Raw genomic sequence first — 24,867 nt, forward strand, 5'->3', positions numbered from 1 at the left:
AACAGCAAGACAAAAGGTGTTGTGGCACAGTGGGTTAAGCCTCTGCTTAGAATGCCAATATATTATGTCAGAGTCCTGGTTCGAGCCCCAGCTTCTTCACTTATGATCCAGCTTTCTGCTAATGTGTGTGGATTCAGTTCCTAGCTTCTACCTCTGGCTTGATCTGGCCTTGCCTGGGCATTTGGGGATGTGGGGAGTGACAGTGGTTGGAAGATCTCTGTCACTCTGCCTTTAAAATAACTAAGTAAATAAATAAATTTTTAAGAAAAAAAAAAAACAGAGCAAGACAAGTGGTACAAGATAAAAAAGGTTGTTCGCACAGAAGTGAGGGAAGAAAGATGTTGTTTCACTGGTCCCTTAGCAACTCTTAGCCAAGAATGCAACAAAATGATTATCTAGCAAGTCTGATTAGCTTTCCAAATGTTTACAACTCTAAAATTGTTTCATTTAAATTAGTACCAAATTTCAATTATGAATTATCTTTACAGTAAGTTGCATCCTGCAAGGTATAATTAAGCTACTGCAACTATGGAGATTTAACTATGATTCTGACAAATACAAGTATTAAAATACATAAAAATGAGCCAGTATGTTCTATAGCATTAATCAACTATTATAAAATTAAGCCATTGATTTTGGCTGTTTCCCAAAATCCAGTCTGCCCTGAAAGCATTTGATTCTCACTATTTGCTGTAGTTATGTTCTATAAAATTGCAGTGGATGCTGAGTTGGCAAATTCGAAATCATAATTCCTAAGGGAAATACAGATTTCGTTCATGCCAGTCTATTATTCTCATCAACCAATCAACACATAACTCCTTTTATGTGTACTTCTATTTAAAGACATTTTACTTAGTATGCATTGCTGATTTACTGATATTGAACTTATGGTAAAACACTTTAAGTCAAGGCTGAATGAAGCTTATCAAACATGTATTTTTCTCTACCAGGCATATCAGTCTTCTTGTGCTTAGAAATGCTACCATGTGGGGCTGGCACTGTGGCTCAGTGGGTTAGTGCCCTGGCCTGAAGCGCCGGCAGCCCATATGGGTGCCGGTTCTAGTCCCAGCTGCTCCTCTTCCAAGCCAGCTCTCTGCTATGGCCTGGGGAAGCAGTGGAAGATGGCTCAAGTCCTTAAGCCCAGCACCCACGTGGCAGACCTGGAAGAAGCTCCTGGCTCCTGGCTTCAGATCGGCACAGCTCCGGCCATTGCAGCCAACTGGGGAGTGAACCATCGGATGGAAGACCTCTCTCTCTCTCTGCCTCTCCTCTCTGTGTAACTCTTTCAAATAAATGTCTTTAAAAAAAAAAAAAGAAAGAAAGAAATGCTACTGTGCTTGGGGGTCATCTTTGATAGTAAAATCATAAAAAAAAGACAAAAACATAACAAATTTGGCATAAAACAAACTTTTTGTTTACAGTATGACAGCTGACACAATTAGGCAAAATGCTGCCTTGTTCAACCTCAATTGATTCATAAGACTCAGATGATCTCAAAAGCATCTGGAATACTGACTTGGAGATTACAAATAAATTTTATTAAGTAGGTGAATTCACAAGTACACAATTGGCAAACAATGAGGGTCAACTGCTAAGAATCTTCTGTGTTAGCTATGATTAGTTTAAAAATTAGTTTGAGGGGCCAGCATTGTGGTATAGGTGGGTTAAGCCACCATCTGTGATGCTGGCATACCATATGAGTACTGGTTTGTGTCCCAGCTTTTTGGCTTCCAATCCAGCTTCCTGCTTTTGTGCCTGGGAAGGCAGTCAGATGGCCCAAGTACTTGGGCCCCTGCCACTCACATGGGAGACCAGGATGGTGTTCAGACTCTTAGGGTTGGCCTGGAACAGCCCTAGCCATTGAAACCATTCAGGGAATGAATCGGCAGATAAAAGTTCTCACTCTCTGTAACTCTGCCTTTCAAATAAACAAATCTTTAAAAAAATTATTTCAAGCCATATTAAGTATATAGGCACCAAAGGTAATACTGTTGAAGTGACATTTGCTTTGTATATGACAGCTGTGTTTTGTGTGTAGATATATTCCTCTTTACCCACATGAGGAGCCCTTCTTCACCTGGCTTCTTTTGCTTTGCGACTCAGTCTCTGGTTGGCTTCCAGTTAACTCAGGCTTAGATCAGGTCCCTTGATCTTTTAAGCTCCACACTTTTGCTCATATCCAACTCTATCATTTGTCACCCTACATAAAGTGTGTGTTTTCTCATGCCTTCCTCAGTGGGTTTTAGCTTCCCTGAGGAATCCTGATTTATAATTGTTCTTCTACAACTAATGGAACAAAGCCTTTATAATACACTGATGGTCAATAAACATTTACTGAGTGAATGAACTGAAGAGCTAAGTAACTATAAGCACCAAAACTATGATACAATATAAACAAACTGGTAAACTTAAGCAGTAGAATCATTACAATTTGTCAAACAGCCAAATGTGGGAATTAGGATTTCAGATTATCCGTATTTAAACTAAACAAAGGTGTCCATAGCTGTGTTACTAATAAAGCTATAGAATATTTGAGGAGGGCAATTAAGCTGGTGCTTGGAAAGCCCACACATCATATCCAAGTGGCTGGGTTGGAGTCCTGGTTGGTTCTGTTCTGTTCCTTCTTCCTGCTAATGTGCACCCTGGGAGGCAGCTAGCGATGGCTCAAGTACTTGAATCCCTGCCACCTACATGAGAGACCAAGAATGAATTCCTGCCTCCTGGCTTTGGCTTAGCCTAGCCATGATTGTTGCTGACATTTGGGGAGTGAACCAGCAGATGGGACATCTGTCTCTGCCTTTCAAAAAAAAAAAAAAAAAAAGGAAAATGTCCCTTTTATCCTTTTATTCTAGTTGAGGGTAGGGAAGGGGAGGAGAGATGTAACTAAAAAAATATATATTTTAAAATGTTATATAAAATATCTTATGTGGTAACAGAAGAAAAAAATAAAAGATGAAAGAGAAATAATAGGATTAACATTTTAGATGGGGTGGCTAGAAATGCCTTCATAGAAAACATGGTATTTGTACTACAACCTGAATCATGGAAAGCCACATACATGGTAGACTGTAGGAGGTATCAAACATAAAAACCGGCCGGCACCGTGGCTCAATAGGCTAATCCTCCGCCTGCGGTGCCGGCACACCAGGTTCTAGTCCTGGTTGGGACGCTGGATTCTGTCCTGGTTGCCCCTCTTCCAGGCCAGCTCTCTGCTGTGGCCCAGGAGTGCAGTGGAGGATGGCCCAAGTACTTGGGCCCTGCACCCGTGTGGGAGACCAGAAGCACCTGGCTCGCGCTGGCCGCAGCGGCCACTGGAGGAAGAACCAACAGTAAAGGAAGATCTTTCTCTCTGTCTCTCTTTCTGTCCACTCTGTCAAAAAACAAACAAACAAACAAACAAAAAAACTAGAAGTGAGAATGCCAGGCATTTTTCAGGAACTGCAAGGTGGCTAGTGTGGCTATCAGAATGATGGTAGGAAGATAATGAAGGGTTGAGATAATCAGAATAATAACACGTGGGGCCAGCACTGTGGCACAGCAGGTTAATGCCCCAGCCTGAAGAGCCGGCATCCCATACAGGCACCAGTTCGAGTCCTGGCTACTCCACTTCTGATGCAGCTCTCTGCTATGGCCTGGGAAAGCAGTAGAGGATGGCCCAAGTCCTTGAGCCCCTGCACCCACATGGAGACCCGGAAGAAGCTCTTGGCTCCTGGTTTTGGCTCAGCTCAGCTCTGGCCATCGCGGTCATTTAGGGAGTGAACCAGTGCTTGGAAGACCTCTCTAACTCTATCTGGCTCTACCTATTTCTGTAACTTTTTCAAATAAAATAAATCTTTAAAAAAAACCACATGGACACATGTAGAAGGCAGTTGGATATGACACTGGTATTCATGGCAATATAGATGAAAAATAAAAATTTGAGGAGTGGGTTATGTGGTACAGCAAGCTGCCACTTGGGAAATCTGATCCCACATTGGATTGCCTGGGATTGAGTCTTGCTTCCACTTCCAATCCAGCTCCCTGCTAATGTGCCTAGGAGGCAGCAGGTGATAACCTAGGTACTTGGGTCCCTGCTACCCATATGGGAGACCCAGATAAGAGTTCTTGGCTCCTAGCTTCCCCATGGCCCAGCCAATTGTTACAGGCATTTGGGGAGTGAACCAGTGGGTAGAAGATGTCACTTTTTCCCTGTTACTCTGCCTTTCCAATAAAATGTCTAAAAAGATAAAAACTTAAGAACAGAGGTGATATTTAAAGCTATGAGACTAAAAGAAATTACTAGAGTGAATGTATTTTTTTTTAAAGCCCAAGGATTCAGTCTTAGGAGTCACAAAAGCAGTAGTTACAATAACTATTACTAGGAAAGCACCCTAGGAGATGAATGTTATTCAAAAGCAAGTGTGATATTTGCTAGAGTAAGTTTATGACTCAACTCTGATCATAATCAACTCTGATTATTAGGTGAGGCCAGGGATGAGGGGAATGTTGATACAATAAACTTTCTTCTTCCACTTAACAATAACAATTGCTTTACACTTGGAACTATGGCAACCACTATCCAGTCATCAGGGGATCTAACACAAGGTGAGGATGTCAGAGGACAAAGATTTTTTAAAAATGGGTATCCCAGCCGGCACCACGGCTCAATAGGTTAATCCTCCACCTGTGGCGCCGGCACACCAGGTTCTAGTCCCGGTTGATCCTCTTCCAGTCCAGTTCTCTGCTATGGCCCGGGAGTGCAGTGGGGGATGGCTCAAGTGCTTGGGCCCTGCACCCACAAGTGAGACCAGGAGAAATGCCTGGCTCCGGACTACAGATCAGCGCAGTGCGCCAGCCGTAGCACGCTGGCCGCAGCAGCCATTGGGGGTGAACCAATGGAAAAAAGAAGATTTTTCTCTCTCTCTCTCTGTCCACTCTGCCTGTCAAAAAAAAAAAAAAAAAAAAAAAGGGTATCCCTTAAAATAGCTGAACTGCCAAATCAATGGGCTTAGAGGCTCTGACTCTGGATTTCTGTTAGGTTTTTAAATAATTTAATAATAGTTTTCATTAATTGTAATAAACAATATTGGACATACTCACCTCATTTAATTTTCATAACAATGTTTAGGATTCCAAAGAACAAAGAGATTCAAAAAAAAGTTAAATAACTTGGCAGGATCTCTTACACAGCAAATGGTGAATTGATTCTTATGAGACTTCAAAATCCAACTGAAATGATTAGGAGTCATGGATTAAAAGAGTAGGCACAATGAAAAAATAAAGGGGAGCAAAAGTTGAAAATTACTGGAGGGGCCGACACTGTGGCACAGTGGGTTAAAGCCCTGGCCTGAAGCACTGGCATCCCATACGGGCACTGGTTTGTATCCTGGATGCTCCTCTTCCAATCCAGCTCTTTGCTATGGCCTGGGATAGCAGTAGAAGATGGCCCAAATTCTTGGGCCCTGCATCTGCGTGGGAGACCTGGAAGAAGCTCCTGGCTCCTGGCTTCGGATCAGCGCAGCTCCAGCCGTTGTGGCCATCTGGGGAGTGAACCAGCAGATGGAAGACCTCTCTCTGTGTCTCTACCTCTCTCTGTAACTCTTTCAAATAAATAAAATAAATCTTTAAAAAAAATTACTAGAAGCATCTGACAAACGAATAAAGCCAGGAAGTAAAAGTCTGAAAGTGAAATGTGTTCAGATGGAGAACATTAGTAAACAAACTGACAAGAATTTTTGAGAGAGTATCAGAGTTGCAGATTTTTTTTTATCAGATTAATTAATTGGACTGACAGAGGGAGAGAGGAAAGGACAAAGACTTCATCTGCTGGCTCACTTCCCAAATGGCTGCAATGACCAGGGATAGTGCAGGCCAAAGCCAGGAGCCAGGACCTCTATCTGGGTCTCCGAGGTGGGTAGCAGAGGCCCAAGCACTTGGGCCACCTTCTGCTGCTTTCCCAGGCAGGTGTATTAGCAGAGAGCTGGACTGAAAGCATAGCAGCCTGGACCCAAATCGTGCTCTGATATGGGAGGCTGGTGTTTCAAGTGGAAGCTTAGCCCACTGCACAAGATCAGCCCATGTCGAAAATTTCTACATTTGAGTTGCCTGCAAGATGCAAACTGTGGCCCTGAGTAGAAAGGGAATTCCACTTTGAGTGGGATCAATATCAATTTAGTAACATTTACTAATAAGTATTCAATGGCATATACTATTTTATGCATTTGGGATGCAGTGCTAAGATAAAGTAGAGCTATGAAACTCACACTTTAGTGCAAAGAACAGAAAAGTAAACAACTAGAACTTTGGTATGTGAAATTTTGAGCCAGCAGTCAGGAGCACTCAGTGGTTTATAAGTTGAGATGAAGTTCCCCGCTTGTGGTATGGCCAAAAACTTGAGGCCTTTATTCTTGGCAACAAAAGGACACGACTCAAAATGACAATTAGGATAACAACATTTATGAGATTATTTCAAATAATTCAATGGAAACTAGAAAAAATGGCTTAATAAATGAATGAACTATCTGACCATTAAGCTTCTCTCATTCTGGCTTTTCAATCCTTTACTTAAAAGTCTGTTATTAATTCAACAGATACAAATAGCTGTCTGAAAGCAAATAGGGAGTACCTGCCAAGTGATTTGTTATTTCATTCAACATTTGCTGATTAGTATTTACTATTATAGCTATAGCACTTGGAACATTGCTCAATACTTTTATTGAATATATGAAGAGATTAATAAGCATCTACTAGGCACCAGGCATTATATTAATCTCAAAGGAAAAAAAAGATAGCTCCTGCCCGAAAGAGTTTATCATTTAAAGACTCCAACTAAAAAAAAAAAAGAAAAACAACTCTTGATATTTTTTATAAAGTACATAGTTAAGAAGCAAGGTTATTGCCGGTGCCATGGCTCACTAGGCTAATCCTCCACCTTGCGGCGCCAGCACACCGGGTTCTAGTCCTGGTCGGGGTGCTGGATTCTTTTTTTTTTTTTTTTCTTTACAGGAAGAGTGGACAGTGAGAGAGAGAGAGAGACAAAGAGAAAGGTCTTCCTTTGCCGTTGGTTCACCCTCCAATGGCCTCCGCGGCTGGCGCGCTGCAGCCGGCGCACTGCGCTGATCCCAAGGCAGGAGCCAGGTGCTTCTCCTGGTCTCCCATGGGGTGCAGGACCCAAGCACTTGGGCCATCCTCCACTGCACTCCCTGGCCACAGCAGAGAGCTGGCCTGGAAGAAGGGCAACCGGGACAGAATCCGGCGCCCCGACCGGGACTAGAACCCGGTGTGCCGGCACCACAAGGCGGAGGATTAGCCTAGTGAGCTGTTGCGCCAGCTGGGGTGCTGGATTCTGTCCCGGTTGCCCCTCTTCCAGGCTAGCTCTCCGCTGTGGCCAGGGAGTGCAGTGGAGGATGGCCCAAGTGCTTGGACCGGCCATTGGAGGGTGAACCAATGGCAAAGGAAGACATTTCTCTCTGTCTCTCTCTCTCACTGTCCACTCTGCCTGCCAAAAAAAAAAAAAAAAAAAAAAAAAAAAAAGAAGCAAGGTTATTAAGAATATAAAATCGGTGGGGCTGGCACCACGGCTCACTTGGTTAATCCTCCACCTGCGGCGCCGGCATCCCATATGGGCGCCGGGTTCTGGTCCTAGTTGCTCCTCTTTCAGTCCAGCTCTCTGTGGTGGCCCAGGAAAGCAGTAGAGGATGGCCCAAGTGCTTGGGCGCCTGCACCCACATCAGAGACCAGGAAGAAGAACCTGGCTCCTGGCTTCGGATCGATGTAGCTCTGGCCGTGGCAGCCATTTAGGGGGTGAACCAATGGGAGACCTTTTTCTCTGCCCCTCTCTCTCTCTCTCTAACCTGTCAAATAAAACAAAAAAAAAAAGAATATAAAATTGGAGGCCAGTGTTTGGTGCAGTGGCTAGGCCACTTGGGATGTCTGCATCCCATACTAGAGTGCCTGGGTTCCAGTCCCAGCCGCTCTTCCAATTTCAGCTTCCTGCTGCTGTGCACCCTGGGAGGCAGTATGTGGTGGCTCAGGGACACAGGTCCATTCTACTTACATAAGATACTAGGATTGAGTTCTGGGATCCTGGTTTCGACATGGCTGTCCTGTCTGTTGTGGGCTTCTGGGAAATGAACCAGCAGATGGAAGATCTTTGTCTCTTTCTCTTTCAAACAGAATAAAAACTTTAAAATAAATGCTATATGAAAAATAGAAAAAAAAGGATAACCTAAATGTAGTGTTTGTCCTAGATAAAAATTTGCTTTAAAATTTCACATGCTTTAAGAAAAAAATACTGTCCTATCTTGAAAAAGTAGCATTGTATTATTAGTTGCTATAATTACACAACCTGGCACAATGATTCTGATAACTCACAGAATAACAACTATAGATGCCTTTTCTTAAAAAAGGGGGGGGGGCAATTGTGGCATAGCAGGTTAAGCCACTGCCTGCAACACTGGCATCCCATGTAGATGACAGTTTGAGTCCTGGATGCACCACTTCCAATCCAGTTCCCTGCTCTTGTGTGTGGGAAAAGCAACAGAAGATGGCCCAAGTATTTGGGCCCTTGCTACCCATGTTGGAGATGCATTAGACACTCCTGGCTCCTGGCTGGCCCAACCTTGGCTATTTACACCCATCTGGGGAGTGAACCAAAGGATAGATGATCTCTTTCTCTCCCTCACTCCGTGTGTAACTCTGACTTTCACATAAACAAATCTTTTTTAAAAAATTCCTTTTTCTTTTCAAGGATACATTCTTTCAAATAAATTTTAAAATATGAAGTGAGAATATTAATTAATATGTAGCAACGTAAGAACAAATAGCACCAGAAGGCAAATTCCAAAGAGATCACTGCTCTAAATAGAAACACGGAAATGTCAGAACAGAGAAGCAAAGTTTCACTACAGAATTACAACAAGATTGTTATTCTAAGTGATCACTATGTCTCATACCCACCATATTCAGTTAAGGACTTCACTGGTATGGATTCTCAATCTGCTAATAATCTATTTCCAAAAGGAAATGTTGTTGATATATCCTGATTATAAAAACCAAGACAGTTTTGATTCTGCAGATTCCTTTTCCCCTTGTACTTAAGCAGAAAACCTCCATCTGAAATTAACTGAAACACTGTTTTTTTCATAAAAAGTTATTTCATGATATAAAAACATTGGATTAAGAATCTAGTCTTGGGGGCAGTGCTGTGGTGCAGCGGGTTTAATGCCCTGACCTCAAGCTTCAGCATTCCATATGGGCGCCTGGCTGCTCCACTTCCAATCCAGCTCTGCTATGGCCTGGGAAAGCGGTAAAAGATGGCCCAAGTCCTTGGGTCCCTGCACCTGCATGGAAGACCCGGAAGAAGCTCCTGGCTCCTGGCTCCAGATTGGTGCAGCTCTGGCCATTGCGGCCAACTGGGGAGTGAACCATCAGATAGAAGAACTCTCTCTCTGCCTCTCCTCTCTCTGTGTAACTCTTTCAAATAAATAAATCGTTAAAATAAAAAAAAAAGTCTAGTCTTGGGGCTAGCACTGCATCTGCCTGCAGCGCCATCATCCCATATGGGCACCATTTCAAGTTCCCATCCAGCTCCCCTGCTGATGGCCTGGGAAAGCAGTAGAAGATGGCCCAAGTGCTTGGGCCCCTGCACCCGTATAGGAGACCCAGAAGAAGCTCCTGGCTCCTGGCTCCAGATGGGCTCGGCTCCAGCCATTGTGGCCACTTGGGGAATGACCAGGGGATGGAAGACCTCTCTCTCTGCTCTCCTTTTCTCTGTTAACTGTTTCTCTCAAGTAAATAAAAAAATCTTTTTTTTTATTGAGTTTTGGTTCTGCAATTAATCTTGTAACTTTGTATAAGGCACTCAAGTAATCTGGGTCAGTTTCCTCCACAATAAAATGAAAGAAACAGATTAGATGATCTTCAAAGTCTTTCCAAGTCTGATATTCTAAGAAATGTTTGAGTAAAGCTACTCCTTCAGTGTCATCTGGCTTAAAAGGCCCCAATGCTCAAAACCACACATTCAACAATTTATGGAGCTCTGTAGGAAAACGGTAAGTAGAAAATACTTTAAAATCAATTTGGTATTTATTAAACTTTTACCAACATAAAAGCATTAAACCATATTTGGCAAATGAAAGGGTAATACCCAGGATTTGAACAGCTCTCTTTTTATACAGAGGGGGAAAAACAAAGGGTAAGATCTCTGTACTTGAAAATTTACTATAATCTACCTGGGGAAACAAAATTTAAGGCAGACTTAGAGACAGAGAGACCTTCTATCTGCTGGTTCTCTCTCTAAATGACCATATTGGCCAGGATTCCACCAAGCCAAAGGCAGGATTCAGGAACTCCATGCTGGTCTCCCAGACGGTAGTAGGGGCCCAAGCACTTGGGCCATCTTGTGCTACTTTCTCAGGCATATTAGCAGGGAGCTGATTGAAAGTGGACCAGCTTGGACTGGCATAGTGCTTATATGGTGATGCCTGTATTGCAAGCAGTAGCTTAACCTATTATGCCACAATGCTGGCCCCAAAAAGGGAAGTTTTTAAACTTTCATGAGCATGAGGAATCAAGCATAATGCTTGATTAAAAAAGGGGGGAGAGGAGAGGATTCAGCCTTCCCAACACATGCTCCAGTAGGTCAAGGTGGCAGATATATCTGTACATATCTGCATTTCTAAAAAGCACACCAACTGGGGACTGGGGGAGTAAACCAGCAGATGGGACACCTATTTCTGTGTGTGTGTGTTTGTCTGAGACCTGCCTTTCAAATAAATGTTTTTGCTTTTTTTTTTTTTTTTTCAAACTACAGAATAAAATGAAGGGTCTGACACTGTGATGTAGCAGGTAAAGCCACCACCTGCAATGCCGGCATCCCTTATGGAAGCCAGTTCCTGTCCCAGCTACTCCAATTCTGATCAAGACCCTGTTAATGGTCTGGGAAAAGCAGTAGAAAATGGTCTAAGTGTTTGGGCCACTGCCATCCACACCAAAGACCAGGATGAAGTTCCCAGCACAGGTCGTTGTGACAATCTGAGGAGTGAAGCAGAGGATGGGTAATCTCTTGTCTCTTCCTCTGTAATTCTCTCAAAATAAATAAATAAATCTTTAAAATAAATAAAAAGCTCCCTAGATGATGCTTGTAGTCCTTGGTTAATGTGGGGAGCAACTCGGACTAGACTAAATTACTGGAATTAAGACTTATTCTGTGCATCTGCTCTCCCACAATATGGCGCTGGGAGAGGAGTAAACAACTTTTACACAGCTGCCTCCAGTTCGACCAATAACCTGGAGGAGCTGATCCTGCTCCTGATTGGAGGAGAGCAGCGTACTTGGTGTGTGGGTAGCAGAGTTAGGATTGGTGGAAGAGAACTATAAAGCAGGAGAGAGACAACATGCACGAGGAACATCTAAGGGGAACACCTGAGGAACATCTGAGCAGCCCCCGAGAGAGCCGGCCGGCGGTGTGCCGCTCCCCCACGGAAGTGGGGAAAGTGGCAGGGGGGCCCGCCCCTCCACGGAGGTGGAGGGACGGCAGCCAACCCGGGAAGAACCAGCAGCAAACCCGGGAAGGGCCGAGCAAACAAAAGAACAGCGCAGGGTCCTGTATCATTCCTCCGCGAAGAGGGGGAGCGACAGTTAAGAAACAGTGCCATGAAGGGCTGACACTGTGGCATAGTAGGCTAAGCCTCTACTGTGGCGCTGGCATCCCATATGGGTGCTAGCTCTAGTCCAGATTGCTCCACTTCCCATCCAGCTCTCTTCTTATGACCTGGGAAAGCAGTGGAAGATGGACCAAGTACTTGGAACCCTGAAGCCACGTGGAAGACCCAAAAGATGCTCCTGGGTCATGATCGGCCCAGTTCCAGATGTTGCAGTCATTTGGAGTGAAGCAGCGGATGGCACACCCTTCTCTCTCAACTCTCTCTCCATCTGTAACTCTACCTCTCAAATAAATAAAATCTTAAAAAACAACTGCTGGCCAGCGCCGCGGCTCAATAGGCTAATCCTCCGCCTGCAGGCGCTGGCACACCAGGTTTTAGTCCTGGTCGGGGCGCCGGATTCTGTCCTGGTTGCCCCTCTTCCAGTACAGCTCTCTGCTGTGGCCCAGGAGTGCAGTGGAGGATGGCCCAAGTGCTTGGGCCCTGCACCCCATGGGAGACCAGGAGAAGCACCTGGCTCCTGCCATTGGATCAGCGCAGCGCGCCAGCCGCGGCGGCCATTGGAGGGTGAACCAATGGCAAAGGAAGACCTTTCTCTCTGTCACTCTCTCTTTCTGTCCACTCTGCCTGGCAAAAAAAAAAAAAAAACAAAAAAAAAAAACAAAAAACAAAAAACTGCTGTGTGGCCTAAGGAAAAGTAGATAAGGTTCTAATAAAAGATAGTTTGGCACAATAACAAATTTATTTGAGTTTGAGTAGCCAGTGATTCAAATTGATTCAAGAATCGGGCAGCTCCAAACTCAAGGTGGTTTTTCAGTGCTAAAGGGGAGGAGGAGGAAGGCTTTCATAGCATAAATACAGAAACAAGGCAAAGAAAATACCTCATTGATTAAGGTGGAGCAGAAGCCTTATTTGGATCATTCTAGTAGAAAGTTCTTAGAGGTTAGCTGTAAGTTTCTGACTGGTTTAGGTTGGCTTGTGCAGGTCTAATGGTCTGACCTAAAAACTCTTGATATGCTTGTTCAGCAGATGTGCTATTTTGTAGAGGAGTCTAATATATGAATAATCATAGTCACTGTGTGGTAATAAAGGGGGAATTAATGAACCCTATTATTGCCTTGAAATAGGATTCCAACTTAGTGGACTACAAATACTTAAACTCTTCAACAATGCAATTGAAAAATTGCAGTAATCATCATCAAAAAACATAGTCATCCCTTGGTATCACTATCAGCAGGGTGTTGATTCCAGGACTCCCTGATGAAATAAAAACCCACAAATACTCAAGCTTCCATATAAAATGGTATAGTATTTGCAGATAACCTATGCATATCCTTCCATCTACCTTAAAGCATTTCTAAATTACTTATAATACATAACACAAGGTTAATGGCATGTAAAGATGTTATACTATACTGTTTAAGGGATGACAAGCAAAAAAGCTTGTACATGTTCAATACAGATGCAACTTTCTCCCCAAATATTTTCAATCTGTGGTTGGCTGAATCCATGGATGCAAAACCCAGATATAAAGGGCCAGCTATATTACATACACATACACACACACACACACGTCCATACATACTTGTACATATATATACATTATCAAAAGCTTGATATCTCTCCCAAGTGCCAAATCAAAATAATAAGGACAAGGTTTGAGGGTAGAGACAGTTTAACCTATCAATATATGAGGGCTGCTGCTTGTGGTAACACACATACACCATTAAGTACTATACTCCTTTGTGACGCATATTACTAACTCATCCAATGTAACAGTAAAAAAAAAAACGTTTACATCATGTGATAACACGAGGGTTCTTCAACAGTCTAAAGTTACATGTATTTGTTAACAACTTGGTTCTTTAAAATGCAAAGATTTGCTGCTTCCATTCATAACTTACTCTGAAATAGAATTCTAGAAACTGAGAAGGGAGAGCTTGTTAACAGTCATTACAACCAATTGAATACCTAATGATCAAATATCCTAACATCCTGCACCATCATTGCTTTCCTCCTCATATCTAATAGTCATCTGTTCTAACTACCCTGGGGAAAAAAAGACCTGATTTAAACAACAGAATATAGCATCAAGTTGTCAGGAGGTAGGTGATGAGTAGAAGATGGGGCAGGAAGACTGTAATTTTGCCATTCTAAAATACCTGTTCAAAACTTCATAATGGGCTATTTTTCTTCATCTGCAATGTCATTATTCACATATATTTAATAAGTCCAACAGTGAAAAGTTACACTAAGAATAGTTGTGACACAGCAGGTTAAGCCTCCACCTACAATGCCAGTATCCCAGGTGAGCACTGGTTCCAGCGTCCCAACAGCTTCACTACTGATTAACAGATCACCTGGGAATGTAGCAGAGATGGCTTAAATGCTTTGGCCCCTGCACTCACATGGGAGACCCAGACGGAGTTCCAGGTTCCCAGCTTCAGCCTGGCCCAGCCTGCCGTTGTGGCCATTTGGGAAGTCAATCAGCAGATGGAAGATTCTCTCTCCCTCTGTAACTCTGCCTTTGGTAACCAATAAATCAGAAAGTAAAAGAATCTTGCCAGTACATTTGATAGTCCAACATATAATAAATTTATTAATCTTTCATCCCATTATTCGGCAAAGCTAAATGCTTCCAGCTAGATCTCTATAATCTCCAGATCACTGACTTTTGCTTCATCCTAAGGATAAGGGATACCTTACCAGAAAGTAATTATTTTTTACTATTAAAGGAACTGTTGATTTTTTAGGCTATTGCCAGAGATAATAACTGATTCCAAAATTGCTGTTGTAACAATGTGACAATAGGGGCTGGCGCTGTGGTGCAGCGGGTTAAAGCCCCAGTCTGTAGTGCTGGCATCCCATATAAGCACTGGTTCTAGTCCTGGCTTCTCCTCTTCTGACCCAGCTCTCTGCTATGGGAAAGCAGTAGAAGATGGCCCAACTCCTTGGGACCCTGCAGCCGTGTGAAAGACCTGGAAGAAGCTCCTTGCTCCTGGCTTCAGATAGCTCAGTTCTGACCGTTGCAGTCATTTGGAGAGTGAACCGGTGGAATGGAAGACCTCCCTCTCTCTGGCTCTACCTCTTGGTAACTCCTCTTTCAAAATAAATAACTCTTAAAAAAAGTGACAATAAAATGTAATTAGTGAGATATTGAGATATCTTTAAGAATACATGAATTTTATATCATTAGCTATCATACATCCACTTCCAAGATTTATATTGTAATGAGGAATAAACTTACTTAAGAAAAAGTCTGGGAGCCAGCACTGTGGCATAGTAGGTTAAGCCTCTGCTTATGGTGCTGATAGCCCATATGGGCAGCCAGTTCCTGTTCGGGTTGCTCCTCTTCCGATCTAGCTCTCTGCTAATGGCCTGGGAAGGCAGTGGAAGATGGCCCAAGTACTTGGGCCTCTGAACCCTGAACCCATGTGGGAGACCTGGCTCCTGGCTCTGGATGGGCCCACCTCTGGCCTTTGCAGTCATTTGGGGAGTGAACCAGTGGATGCAAGATCTCTGTCTCTGTAACTTTCAAATAAATAAATAAATCTTAAAAAAAAAAAATTAAGGGCCAGTGCTATGGCACAAGTGCGTTAAAGTCCCAGCCTGCAGTGCAAGCATCCAGTATGGGAGCTGGTTTGAGTCCCAGGTGCTGGAGTTCCTATGCAACTCCCTGCTAATGTGCCTGGGAAAGCAGGGGAGTATGGCCCAAGTCCTTGGCCCCTGCACCCATGTGGGAGATCCAGAAGAAGCTCCTAGCTCCTGACTTCAGATTGGCTCAGTTCTGGCCATTGTGGCCATTTGGGAAGTGAACCAGCAGGTGGAAGACCTCTTGTTCTTTCAAATAAATAAAGTTTTAAAAAAGATTTGAACATTAACTGTTTAATTTTAAAATTTACTTAAGTGGGGGCCAGCGCTGTGGCACCATGGGCTAGAGCCCTGGCTTGAAGTGCCAGCATCCCATATGGGCGCCGGTTCTAGTTCCAGCTTCTCTTCCAATCCAGCTCTCTGCTATGGCCTGGAAGATGGCCCAAGTCCTTGGGCCCCTGCACCCACATGGGAAATCCAGAGGAAGCCCCGGCTGTTGCGGCCATCTGGAGAGTGAACCAGCAGATGGAAGACCTCTGTCTGTCTCTACCTCTAACTCTGTCTCTCTAACTCTGTCTTTCAAATAAATAAAATGTCTTAAAAATTTTACATAAGTGGATCTTCCTCTGTTAATCAGGAAGTACCATAGCATAGGTATCTCATTAGAGGAAGGCAAATGGGTTATATTCATTGTGTACATAAGAAATCTAAGGAACAGACTAAGCCACTTGCCCAAACTCAGAAAACCAAATGCAGAAGCAATTTTTGCAGTATCTATTCATTCAACAAATACCTAGAGCATCAAGACTATGTGCTAGGAACTTGTCAATGGGGGAGACACACTCTGTCAGAATGGAAGAGAGACAGAGAAAGAAAAAAAAAAAAAACAACCAACCACATAGAGTCTATGATAATTTCAGTCAAATGCTATAAAGAAAACACGGTAGTGGGCAGAGACTGAAGAACAGCTCGAGTACAGAGATCAGAACAATCTAAGTATCATCTGAAGTAGGCCTGAATGAAAAGAGACCATGCATGCTGAAGGTCTGTAACCAAATCCTAGGCAGAGAAAAAAGCAGCACAAAGTCAAACAGGCAGGAAAGATCCTGGAGAGCAAGGTGGCAAATACCTGGAGTGGAAAGTAAGGAGCCCTCACACCACTCTAGCAGACAGACTTTAAATACAATCAGTAACATATCTGAGATGATTTCATTCATGATTTTAAAAAATCAAGCTTCTACAAGAGGGAAAGACTGTAAAATAATCAGGTATCCTTTAGCTTAAAATATTGATAATGGTCTATTCCTTGAAGATAATTTTTGGATTGGATACATGCTCATTACTTTTGAAACCTTATATGTGTAATATATAATTTTCTGAAAAAAATTCCCTAATTTTTTTGTTTATTTGAAAGAATGAGAGAGAGAGATGGAAATACGGAAAGAGATCTTCCATCCACTGATTCACTCCCCAGTTGGCCACACCCATGTGGGTACAGAGGCACAAGGACCTGGACCATCCTCCACTGCTTTCCCAGGCGCGTTGGCAGGAAGCTGGATTGAAGTGGAGCAGCTGGGACTCGAACCGGCACTCATATGGGATGCTGGTGCTGCACATGGTGGCTTAATCTACTATGCCACAGTGCCAGCGCCAAACTTCCTAACTTTTAAAAAAGGGTAGAGGTAAGAATGGAAGCAGAGAAACCAACTAGAATTCTGAATGAGGTGACAGTAATTTGGACTAGAGTGGAAGTGAAAAGGAACTGAGAATATACATTTGCATTATGGTCAATAGGGCCTCCCTGAGATGGATTAACAGAAAGCAATGGGAATCAAGGCTAATGATGAAGGGTGATTTCGTTCCCAAAGGCATATACAGATACATATATAATTTTTTTGAGAGGTGCAGCGAGAGAGGAAGCTCCCATCCACAAGTTCACTCCAAATGCCTGCAAAGATGCAAGAGAACTCAATCCAAGTCTTGTACATGGGTAGCAGGGATCCAGCTGCTTCAGCCACTGCCTCCCAAGCTCTGCCTTAGCAGGAAAGTGGAATCTGGAGAGTGTGAATTCAAACTCAAGCACTCTCTAGAAACACAGGCATCCTAATAGATGTCTTAACTGCTAAGAAAAACACCTGCCCCCTACATGCACAATTTCTGAAGACATTTTTGGTTGTTAAGAATTGGTGGGTAAGAGGGAAGAGCTACTGGCACCTATGGATGGAGGTCAAGGATGTTGTTAAACATACTATAATGCACAGTAGTATCACACACACACACACAAAAAAAAAATCTGATCCCAAATGGTCAGTAATCCTGAGACCAAGAAATCCTGTTCCAGCAGCCAGAGTAGTGGCACAATGAGCTCCTGTCTCTTGCAACACAGCTACCTCATATTGGATAGATGGCTCATGTTCCTGCTGCTCCATTTCTGATCCAGTTCCCTGCTATGAACCTTGGAAAATAGCAGAAGATGGCCCAAGTACTTGAGGAGTGAACAAAGCTGATAGAAAATGTCTTTCTCTGCCTCTCCCTCTGTCATTCCGCCTTTCAATAAATCTTTACTGAAAGGCAAAGTGCCAAGGAGAGAGCGGGAGAGACCTTTCATTCGCTGGTCTACTCCCCAAATGGCCCCAACGGCGTGGGCTGGGCCATTCTGAAACCAGGAGCCAGGAACTTCATCTGGATTTCCCACAGGGGTGCAAGGGCCCAAGCCCTCGGGCCATCTTCCCGCTCTTCCGAGACACATTAGCAGGGAGCTGGATCAGAAGTAGAGCAGCCAGGATTCAAGCTTGTGCTCACAAATTAAACTGTGGTATATGTAAGGTCTGTTCGTTTTGGGAGCATATTATCTAACTTCAGTAAAATCATATTAGTAAGGTCTGATTAGCACGTTTAATTAATAAAAGAAAAATCAGTAACTGGTTAATAAGACATTTATTGGGCAACTTTCTCAAAATAGAACTGAAAAACTCCTATTTAGTAATACCATCCAACACTGCTTTTGTTTTCTTATACACTGCCATGATTAAATTTATAGTCCAATACACTCACTGGCTTTCCAAACACATACAAATTCCACTAACATTTAAAGCATGCCTATGAACACTCAAAAGTATAACAGAAAGTTGGCTAAAGGAAAATGATGATCCACTTGCATCTTCGTGTATATAAAACCGTTTAGTGTTGACTTATTTTGCACCTAGAGAAAGTAGGCCTATTAATTTTGGGTTATCAAGAAGAATGTGGTACACATTTCTCTCAATTACTCTAAAACCTGCAACAAGAAAAGTATCTTTGTAGACTTAATTCACAGAAAACAAAAATGCCACAGATGGTAGTTTTTTAAAACTCTTTTTATCTAAATGGCAAGATCCTTGGGGAAAAACTCACTGGGCTACATTGAGACTTCTAACGCACACTGATTCGTGCAACTATTACTAACGTCGGAAATTACACGTCACGATATACCCAAGGTAGATCTAAAGAAACGTCTGAAATGACTCGGTAACTACAGTAACAGGAAATACCCAAAAATTATCTTGTCCTGGATAATTTAGAACATTACCTTACACATGAGTACCCACGGTTACAGCTGTGAAAAAGTACTTCTTAAAGCCAATTTCGGCAAAGAAATTGATGCTGTTCTTAATTAGAAGAATTAAACCTGGCCGCCGACACAGAATATTAAGTACGAGGTCTGCCTAACACTGAATCTTAGGAACGTTTTTAAAAGAAAGAAAGGGGCAGTCATACTGTCCCGGCCTGATAATACTACCTTAAACAAAAGCTTGAAAAACAGATCGAGAACTAACAGGCCTCCAGCCTGAATTCATGCCAGCGTGCGAAGAACTGAACTATGTGAGCGTCAGAAGTAAAATCCAGGGGCACTTTACTACCCTGAAAATCTCGCCGGGTTCCCACTAGGCCGAGGCGGACGTTTTCGAGAGCATCGCCGCGCGGCGTCCCGGGTGCACTTCTCCCAGGCGACCCCCGCGCCGCGGCACTCTCGTGACACTGTTGCGTCGGTGCCACGCACGTTGGCGTCACTCCTTTCTCCTTGGCTACTCAGAGTGACTCTCAGCGGCCAATCTTCCACACTACCTCCCTAAGGCGGCGACCAGTAAGAAACCACTACCAGTTTTTCAAGACTGCCGCAACTCGAGCCCAACCGCCATCGCCACCCGTCCCACCTACCACCCAACCTCCCCGCGAGAACGCGCGGAAAGAGGCAGTGCCAAGATAAATCCCATTCTCGCGCGACACCGGAAACTCAAATCTCGCGACATCTTTGCCTTTTCCTTTTCAGCCCCACCCCGGCATTTGCGCGTTGCTTCGGAAACATCGCGAGATTTCCTTCTTTCTATCCCCGCCCCTCTACTGCACGATGGTCGCGCAAGAATGTGATAGAGACTCGACGGCCGCCATTTTCTTTCTTTCTTAGCAGTTGGTTGAGAGGTCTTCAAAGAAGCGGCAGCGGCTACTATAGTGTAGCCATGGCGGACTATTCAACGGTGCCTCCACCCTCTTCTGGCTCGGCTGGTGGCGGTGGTGGGGGCGGCGGTGGTGGAGGAGTTAACGATGCTTTCAAAGATGCGCTGCAGAGAGCCCGGCAGGTAAGTCTGGACCGCGCGGCGGGATCCGCAAGCTTATGGTAATTTTGCCGTCGGCTGAGTAGGCCGCTACCTATTCGCGACGAGAGGAAGAGGAAAGAGGTGCCCTTCCGGGCTGAAAGGCGAGGAGGCTCACGTTTCGCCGCGTAGGGTATACTGATAAGCGATTCGAACGTGGTTTTGTGTTCTCGGTTTCTAGGCTGCCAGGAACCCCAGCGCGTGTTACCCGAAGATGGCCTTAAGTGTTTTCCCGCAATGGTTCGGCCCTCGGGCTTCTCCAAGGGGTTAACTGAGCCTCCCCTTTTCCTTAGAACGAACACCCTCTGTGTGGGAGAGAGCGCTTGTAGTTTTTCACAATAGTAGGGAAGGTTCTGGTAACAGGCTTGGGGGAGGACTAAGGTCTGACTGCAGGAGCTGTGGGAAGGAGGGATCTGCGTGCTCTCTGCCGTCTGTACAGCTTTCCCTCGCAGCTGAGGAAGCTTTCGGTGCCGATCGCCTTCTCAGCTACAGGGAAGAGACTTAGGGGAGCAGCCGTCCTCTGGGCGGGATTTGTGTGTCAGTCTGTTCTACCAGTCATTCCCCTGTATTTCTCAAAATGGCCTCGGGCCCATTAGACCCGAGGTTTCAGTTTGAATCTGCCTCTCTGTTCAGAGTCGTAAACTGACCAGACCTCTTTGTATTACGTAGGTGCATACATTTGCCCTGAAGGCACTTCTTTCCCAGATGCAAGCTGTTTCAAAAAAGAAAGCACATGTATCTCAGGAACATTAAAGATTTCTCAGTTTGAACTTAACCTTTTTAGACAACCTCCTAATATATTCATAATTTAAAATTATCAAATACTGATGTGGACTTAAAATGTAAGCCAAAGAATCCTGTTAATGACACTTCTCATATCGTCCTAGGTGCTAGACGTTGTAAAGTGAGGGGTAATTAGAAACCAGTTTTGTGATAGGTTTTGATTATATCACTTCACTTCGTTAACTTTTCATCCTCCAGTACGATGAAAAGGATTCATTGAGTCAAAATCAAATTGAAATGTGAGCACATTTTGAAAATGCACCTTTACTTCTTTATAATTAAAATTTTTCGGGATGTTAACAGGTCGTCATTAATACTACTGCTTTATTTAAAAAGACAAAGCCAGTTAACATGCTGAGAATAGCAATTGGAAACATTTATGTAACTGTGACAGAAATTCTTGTGAATGGATTTTGCTACATGGGGTTGGAAGACCCAAGTTCTTTTATTCAACCAGCATATTAAAAGAAATTTGAGCATTAGATACTGGGAAATTATTAAGTGAGTAAATTGGTTTCCTGCTTTCTAGGAAGCCATGTTATAGTCAAGGAACTAACACAAATCAACAGAATTACCTGCAGAATGCTTTGATTAATGAGAGAAGAATACACAAATTTGGGACACTTAATTCATCTGCTTTTTGTAGGAACCTCTTCAGCATGTCTGCAAGTCGAGCACTGTACAGGACACTGTACAGGGAAGGAATTCCTGACTGCTTAAGAAAAGGGGGTGATACTTGAACAAGGCAGTAAAGAATGAGTGGGAGTGTGGCCGGTAGAGAGACGCAGCAGCTTGTGTGGGATGTGCAGACTTGGGGAATGACAAGAATACAAGAGTGAAGTCACTGAAGTATAGTATGGAGAGTGGAGGGCATGGCAGTGCAGAATGAAGTGAGGAAACTTGTAGATAGATCAAAGTACCAAAAGAGCTTGGGTGGCTATGGGTTAATTTAAATTTTGATTTCATTATTGGAATGAGCTATAATTGCCTTTTTAAAAGACTTTAAAATAGAAAAACTCGAACTGGAATTTCTCATTTAAGTGCCAAGAGATTAGCTATCTTTGCTGTAATGATTTAAATGTTTGTTGCAGAATTGGGGTTTCTTTTTTCTGCCAAAGGCCATTGGGATATTTACAACATGTGCAGGTCATACAAAATTATCAACTTAAAAATTAGCCTGGTATAGATTTATTGATTTTCGATTCCCTCCTGCAATTGCCTTATTGGGGTCAGACCAAATGATTTTTGCTGTCTATATTGCTATGACTGGATGTTCCCCACCCCTACTCTACAGAATGCGTTTTAAATCTGACATTCCCAAGTTTAGCTTTTGAGTGGAATTACACACTAAATATCTGAGTGTGAGGTTCAGCTGCTTCTCTGGATATATAGGGGTGAAATGTCAGGAAGAGTATTTGGATTGAAAGAACAAGATGGATTAATGTCTGATCCATTTCTTCCTTATAGAGGATATTATTTCTCAAATCCCTATTTAACCTTTTTTTTTTTTTTAAGATTGATTTATTTATTTGAAAGGCAGAGTTACGGGGGAGGAGGGGAGACAGATCTTCCATCCACTAGTTGACTTCCCAAATGGCCACAATGGCTGGATATTATAAATGAATATTGGTTATAAATATCTGAAACCAGGAGCTTATTCTGGATCTCCCACATGGGTGCAGGGGCTCGGGTACTTGAGTCATCTTCCCCTACTTTTCCCGGGTTCATTAACAGGCAGTTGGATCTGAAGTGGAGCAGCCAAGACTTGAACCAGTACCCATATGGGATGCTGACAGCACAGGCAGTGACTTTACCCAATATACTGCAGCACCAGCCCCCACCTTGTTTCTCTTTTCTTTTCTTTTCTTTCTTTCTTTTTTTTTTTTTTTTTTTTTAAACAGGGTACCGTGTTTTTTGGAGGAAAGAAGTATCAGAGCAGCTCCTTGACCCCAGAGAGCTTCAGGAGTTATACCAGTTGGGGGATGCTATTAACATTTTTAGCTGGACAACTCTTTGTAGGACAGCTGGACAAGTGATAGGATCACTGATCCCTACTTAGTAAATGCCAGTCATATTTATTCTAGCCGACTATTGCCATCTAGTAATCTAATTGTCCAGTCTTTCCTACGGAATCCCAATAGCTTTAGCTTGTTTTTATAGCACTTAAAGGTAATTATAGCACAAGTTGGGAGTTTCCAACCGTACAGTTTAAAAGTTTATTTTTGTGTATATCAAGGTGTAACTACAGAGATTAAGATTAGGATTCTTTGATTGGGTCTTTGTCAGTCTGAAACACCAGAAAGTTTCAATGTACTTAACTGTTTTTTTCTTTTCCTTGAGATTATAATATAAAGGTAAACCCTCAGCCCTGTCCCTCATGGGCAGCTATTAAATTAGTCCTTAAAGTACTGTTATTCTTGAAATCTGTTTCTTAATTGTAAAAACAGTTCAGGCTGCATTTTCCAGCTAAAATGAAAATATAAAGTTGAGCTTTTTTTTTTTTTTAAATTATCAATCTTGTCATTGGAAAGTGGCATTTCAGAATGAATCATTTTCAAACATTTCCTGCCTTGTAGCAAAGCTTGATTATGATGATAATTAATTAAATCATAGAATGGTAATGGTTATAGTGTCCAACATACCTCTTCACATTTCTGGTATATGCAGACTGACTCCATCAGGACCTTGCCCATGTAGATATTCAGTGTTACTGAGTTTAGGCAACAAATATGTTTCATTAATCAAAGTGATAATGTAATTTTGTCTTGAAAATAGTTCTTTGAAAGTTCATTACCTGAACACCTGCTATATAGCTAGGTCAGATCCTAGGGATACAGATTTCTGTTATCCCTGTATAACCCTTTGATTAACAGGCACTTTTTTTTTTAAGATTTATTTATTTATTTATTTGAAAAGCAGAGAGGCAGAGGCAGAGACAAAGAGAGAAGTCTTCCATCCGCTGGTTCACTCCCCAAATGGCCACAACAGCCGGAGCTATGCCAATCCAAAGCCAGGAGCCAGAGCTTCTTCCAGGCCTCCCACGTGGATAAAGAGGCCCAAGGACTTGAGCCATCTTCTACTGCTTTCCCAGGCCATAGCAGAGAGCTGGATCGAAAGTAGAACAGCCAGGACTCAAACCAGCACCTATATGGGATGCTAGCATTGCAGGCGGCAGCTTTACCTGCTATGCCACAGTGCTGGCCCCAACAGGCACTTTTTCCCCAAATGGAATGTTGTTTTGGACCCTACATTATAGTTATAGTAGTTGTATGTAAATGCTGATTTATTTGTAGCTGGCAATTTATTGAGGGCATATTAAGCTCTTGTTAATTTAATTCTCACAGCCATCCTACAAAACAGTAGTAAAAATTAGATGAGGTGCAGAATGCTTTGACAGGGACATAACGTTCTAGCCAGCTCTACAGCCAGATTCACAACTCTACCTCAAAACTTAAGGGAAACATGTTTAATGCACTGAAAATTAGTAAATAGGCATGTTTGGCATTTAGATAGTTTACTTAATAATCACAGAATTGCCTTTTTAAAGTATTTTTCTAAAATCGAATGGTATAACTTAAATATGCTTTCAACTCCAGAGTTACTGGATTTCAGGAATGATAGGTGAAGTTGAAAAATGCTAACAGTGAAAGCATGAAAAAAAAATACTGCTCATTCAAGAAGCAGAGCAAAATCAAAATGGGAAGCATAAGTTATGTTTGTAAATTAAAATCAAATGAAGTTGACCCTATTTAATGTATGTCTAATAAGAATTGGATATAGTTGGAGACTGAAATTTAGAAACTACTGCTTCTTAATTCTTTTTGGAATGATCTATATATTTTCTGTTTATCTTGGGAAATTAGTATTTTTAGTAAAAGCTGCTCTTTGATGTCTGCGTTATTTCTCAATTTTTGAGATGGTGTTGCTGGTTCTTTTGAGACAACCAAGGATCTTATTCATTTGAGTGGTTTTAGAACTATTTAGTGAATAAGGAAGTATAAATACGTATCCTTTTTCGGTGCAAAAGTTCCTTAGAGTTCAAACAGTGCTAATTTGCAAACTCAGCTTATTTATGAAAGCTGACTGCTGCCGCAGCTCACTAGGCTAATCCTCCGCCTGCGGTGCCAGCACCCCGGGTTCTAGTCCTGGTTGGGGCACCGGATTCTGTCCTGGTTGCTACTCTTCCAGTCCACCTCTCTGCTGTGGCCCGGGAAGGCAGT

The 24,867-nt window shown here is 42.9% G+C and overlaps 1 protein-coding gene and 1 long non-coding RNA gene across 53 annotated transcripts in view; one reads left to right on the forward strand and one right to left on the reverse strand.

Annotated features, from left to right (window-relative positions):
* LOC103350145 (dnaJ homolog subfamily B member 4) overlaps positions 1 to 19,472 on the reverse strand; it is a 43,057-nt gene extending 23,585 nt beyond the window's left edge. Inside the window, exon 1 of one of the 3 annotated variants that reach the window (XR_007924016.3) lies at positions 19,012 to 19,472. This is a non-coding gene — a long non-coding RNA (dnaJ homolog subfamily B member 4). Of the gene's footprint in view, positions 1 to 18,801 lie in introns of all 3 variants that reach the window. The other 2 variants (XR_007924017.2, XR_007924018.2) reach the window with 2 other exon arrangements.
* A 150-nt stretch (positions 19,473 to 19,622) lies between these two features.
* Positions 19,623 to 24,867, forward strand: part of FUBP1 (far upstream element binding protein 1) — a 37,094-nt gene continuing 31,849 nt past the window's right edge. For all 50 annotated transcript variants that reach the window (XR_518229.5, XR_011390614.2, XR_016210947.1 and 47 more), the window contains exon 1: positions 19,623 to 19,849. Coding sequence is in view for 26 of the 50 variants with exons in the window: in XM_008265015.5 (XP_008263237.1) it covers positions 19,730 to 19,849 (120 nt within the window). In the remaining 24 variants the exon portion in view is untranslated. The remainder of the gene's footprint in view (positions 19,850 to 24,867) is intronic.

The sequence above is a fragment of the Oryctolagus cuniculus genome, chromosome 7 (assembly GCF_051225735.1).
Source record: "Oryctolagus cuniculus isolate XC-2025 breed Fujian yellow rabbit chromosome 7, ASM5122573v1, whole genome shotgun sequence".
Lineage (NCBI taxonomy): Eukaryota > Metazoa > Chordata > Mammalia > Lagomorpha > Leporidae > Oryctolagus > Oryctolagus cuniculus.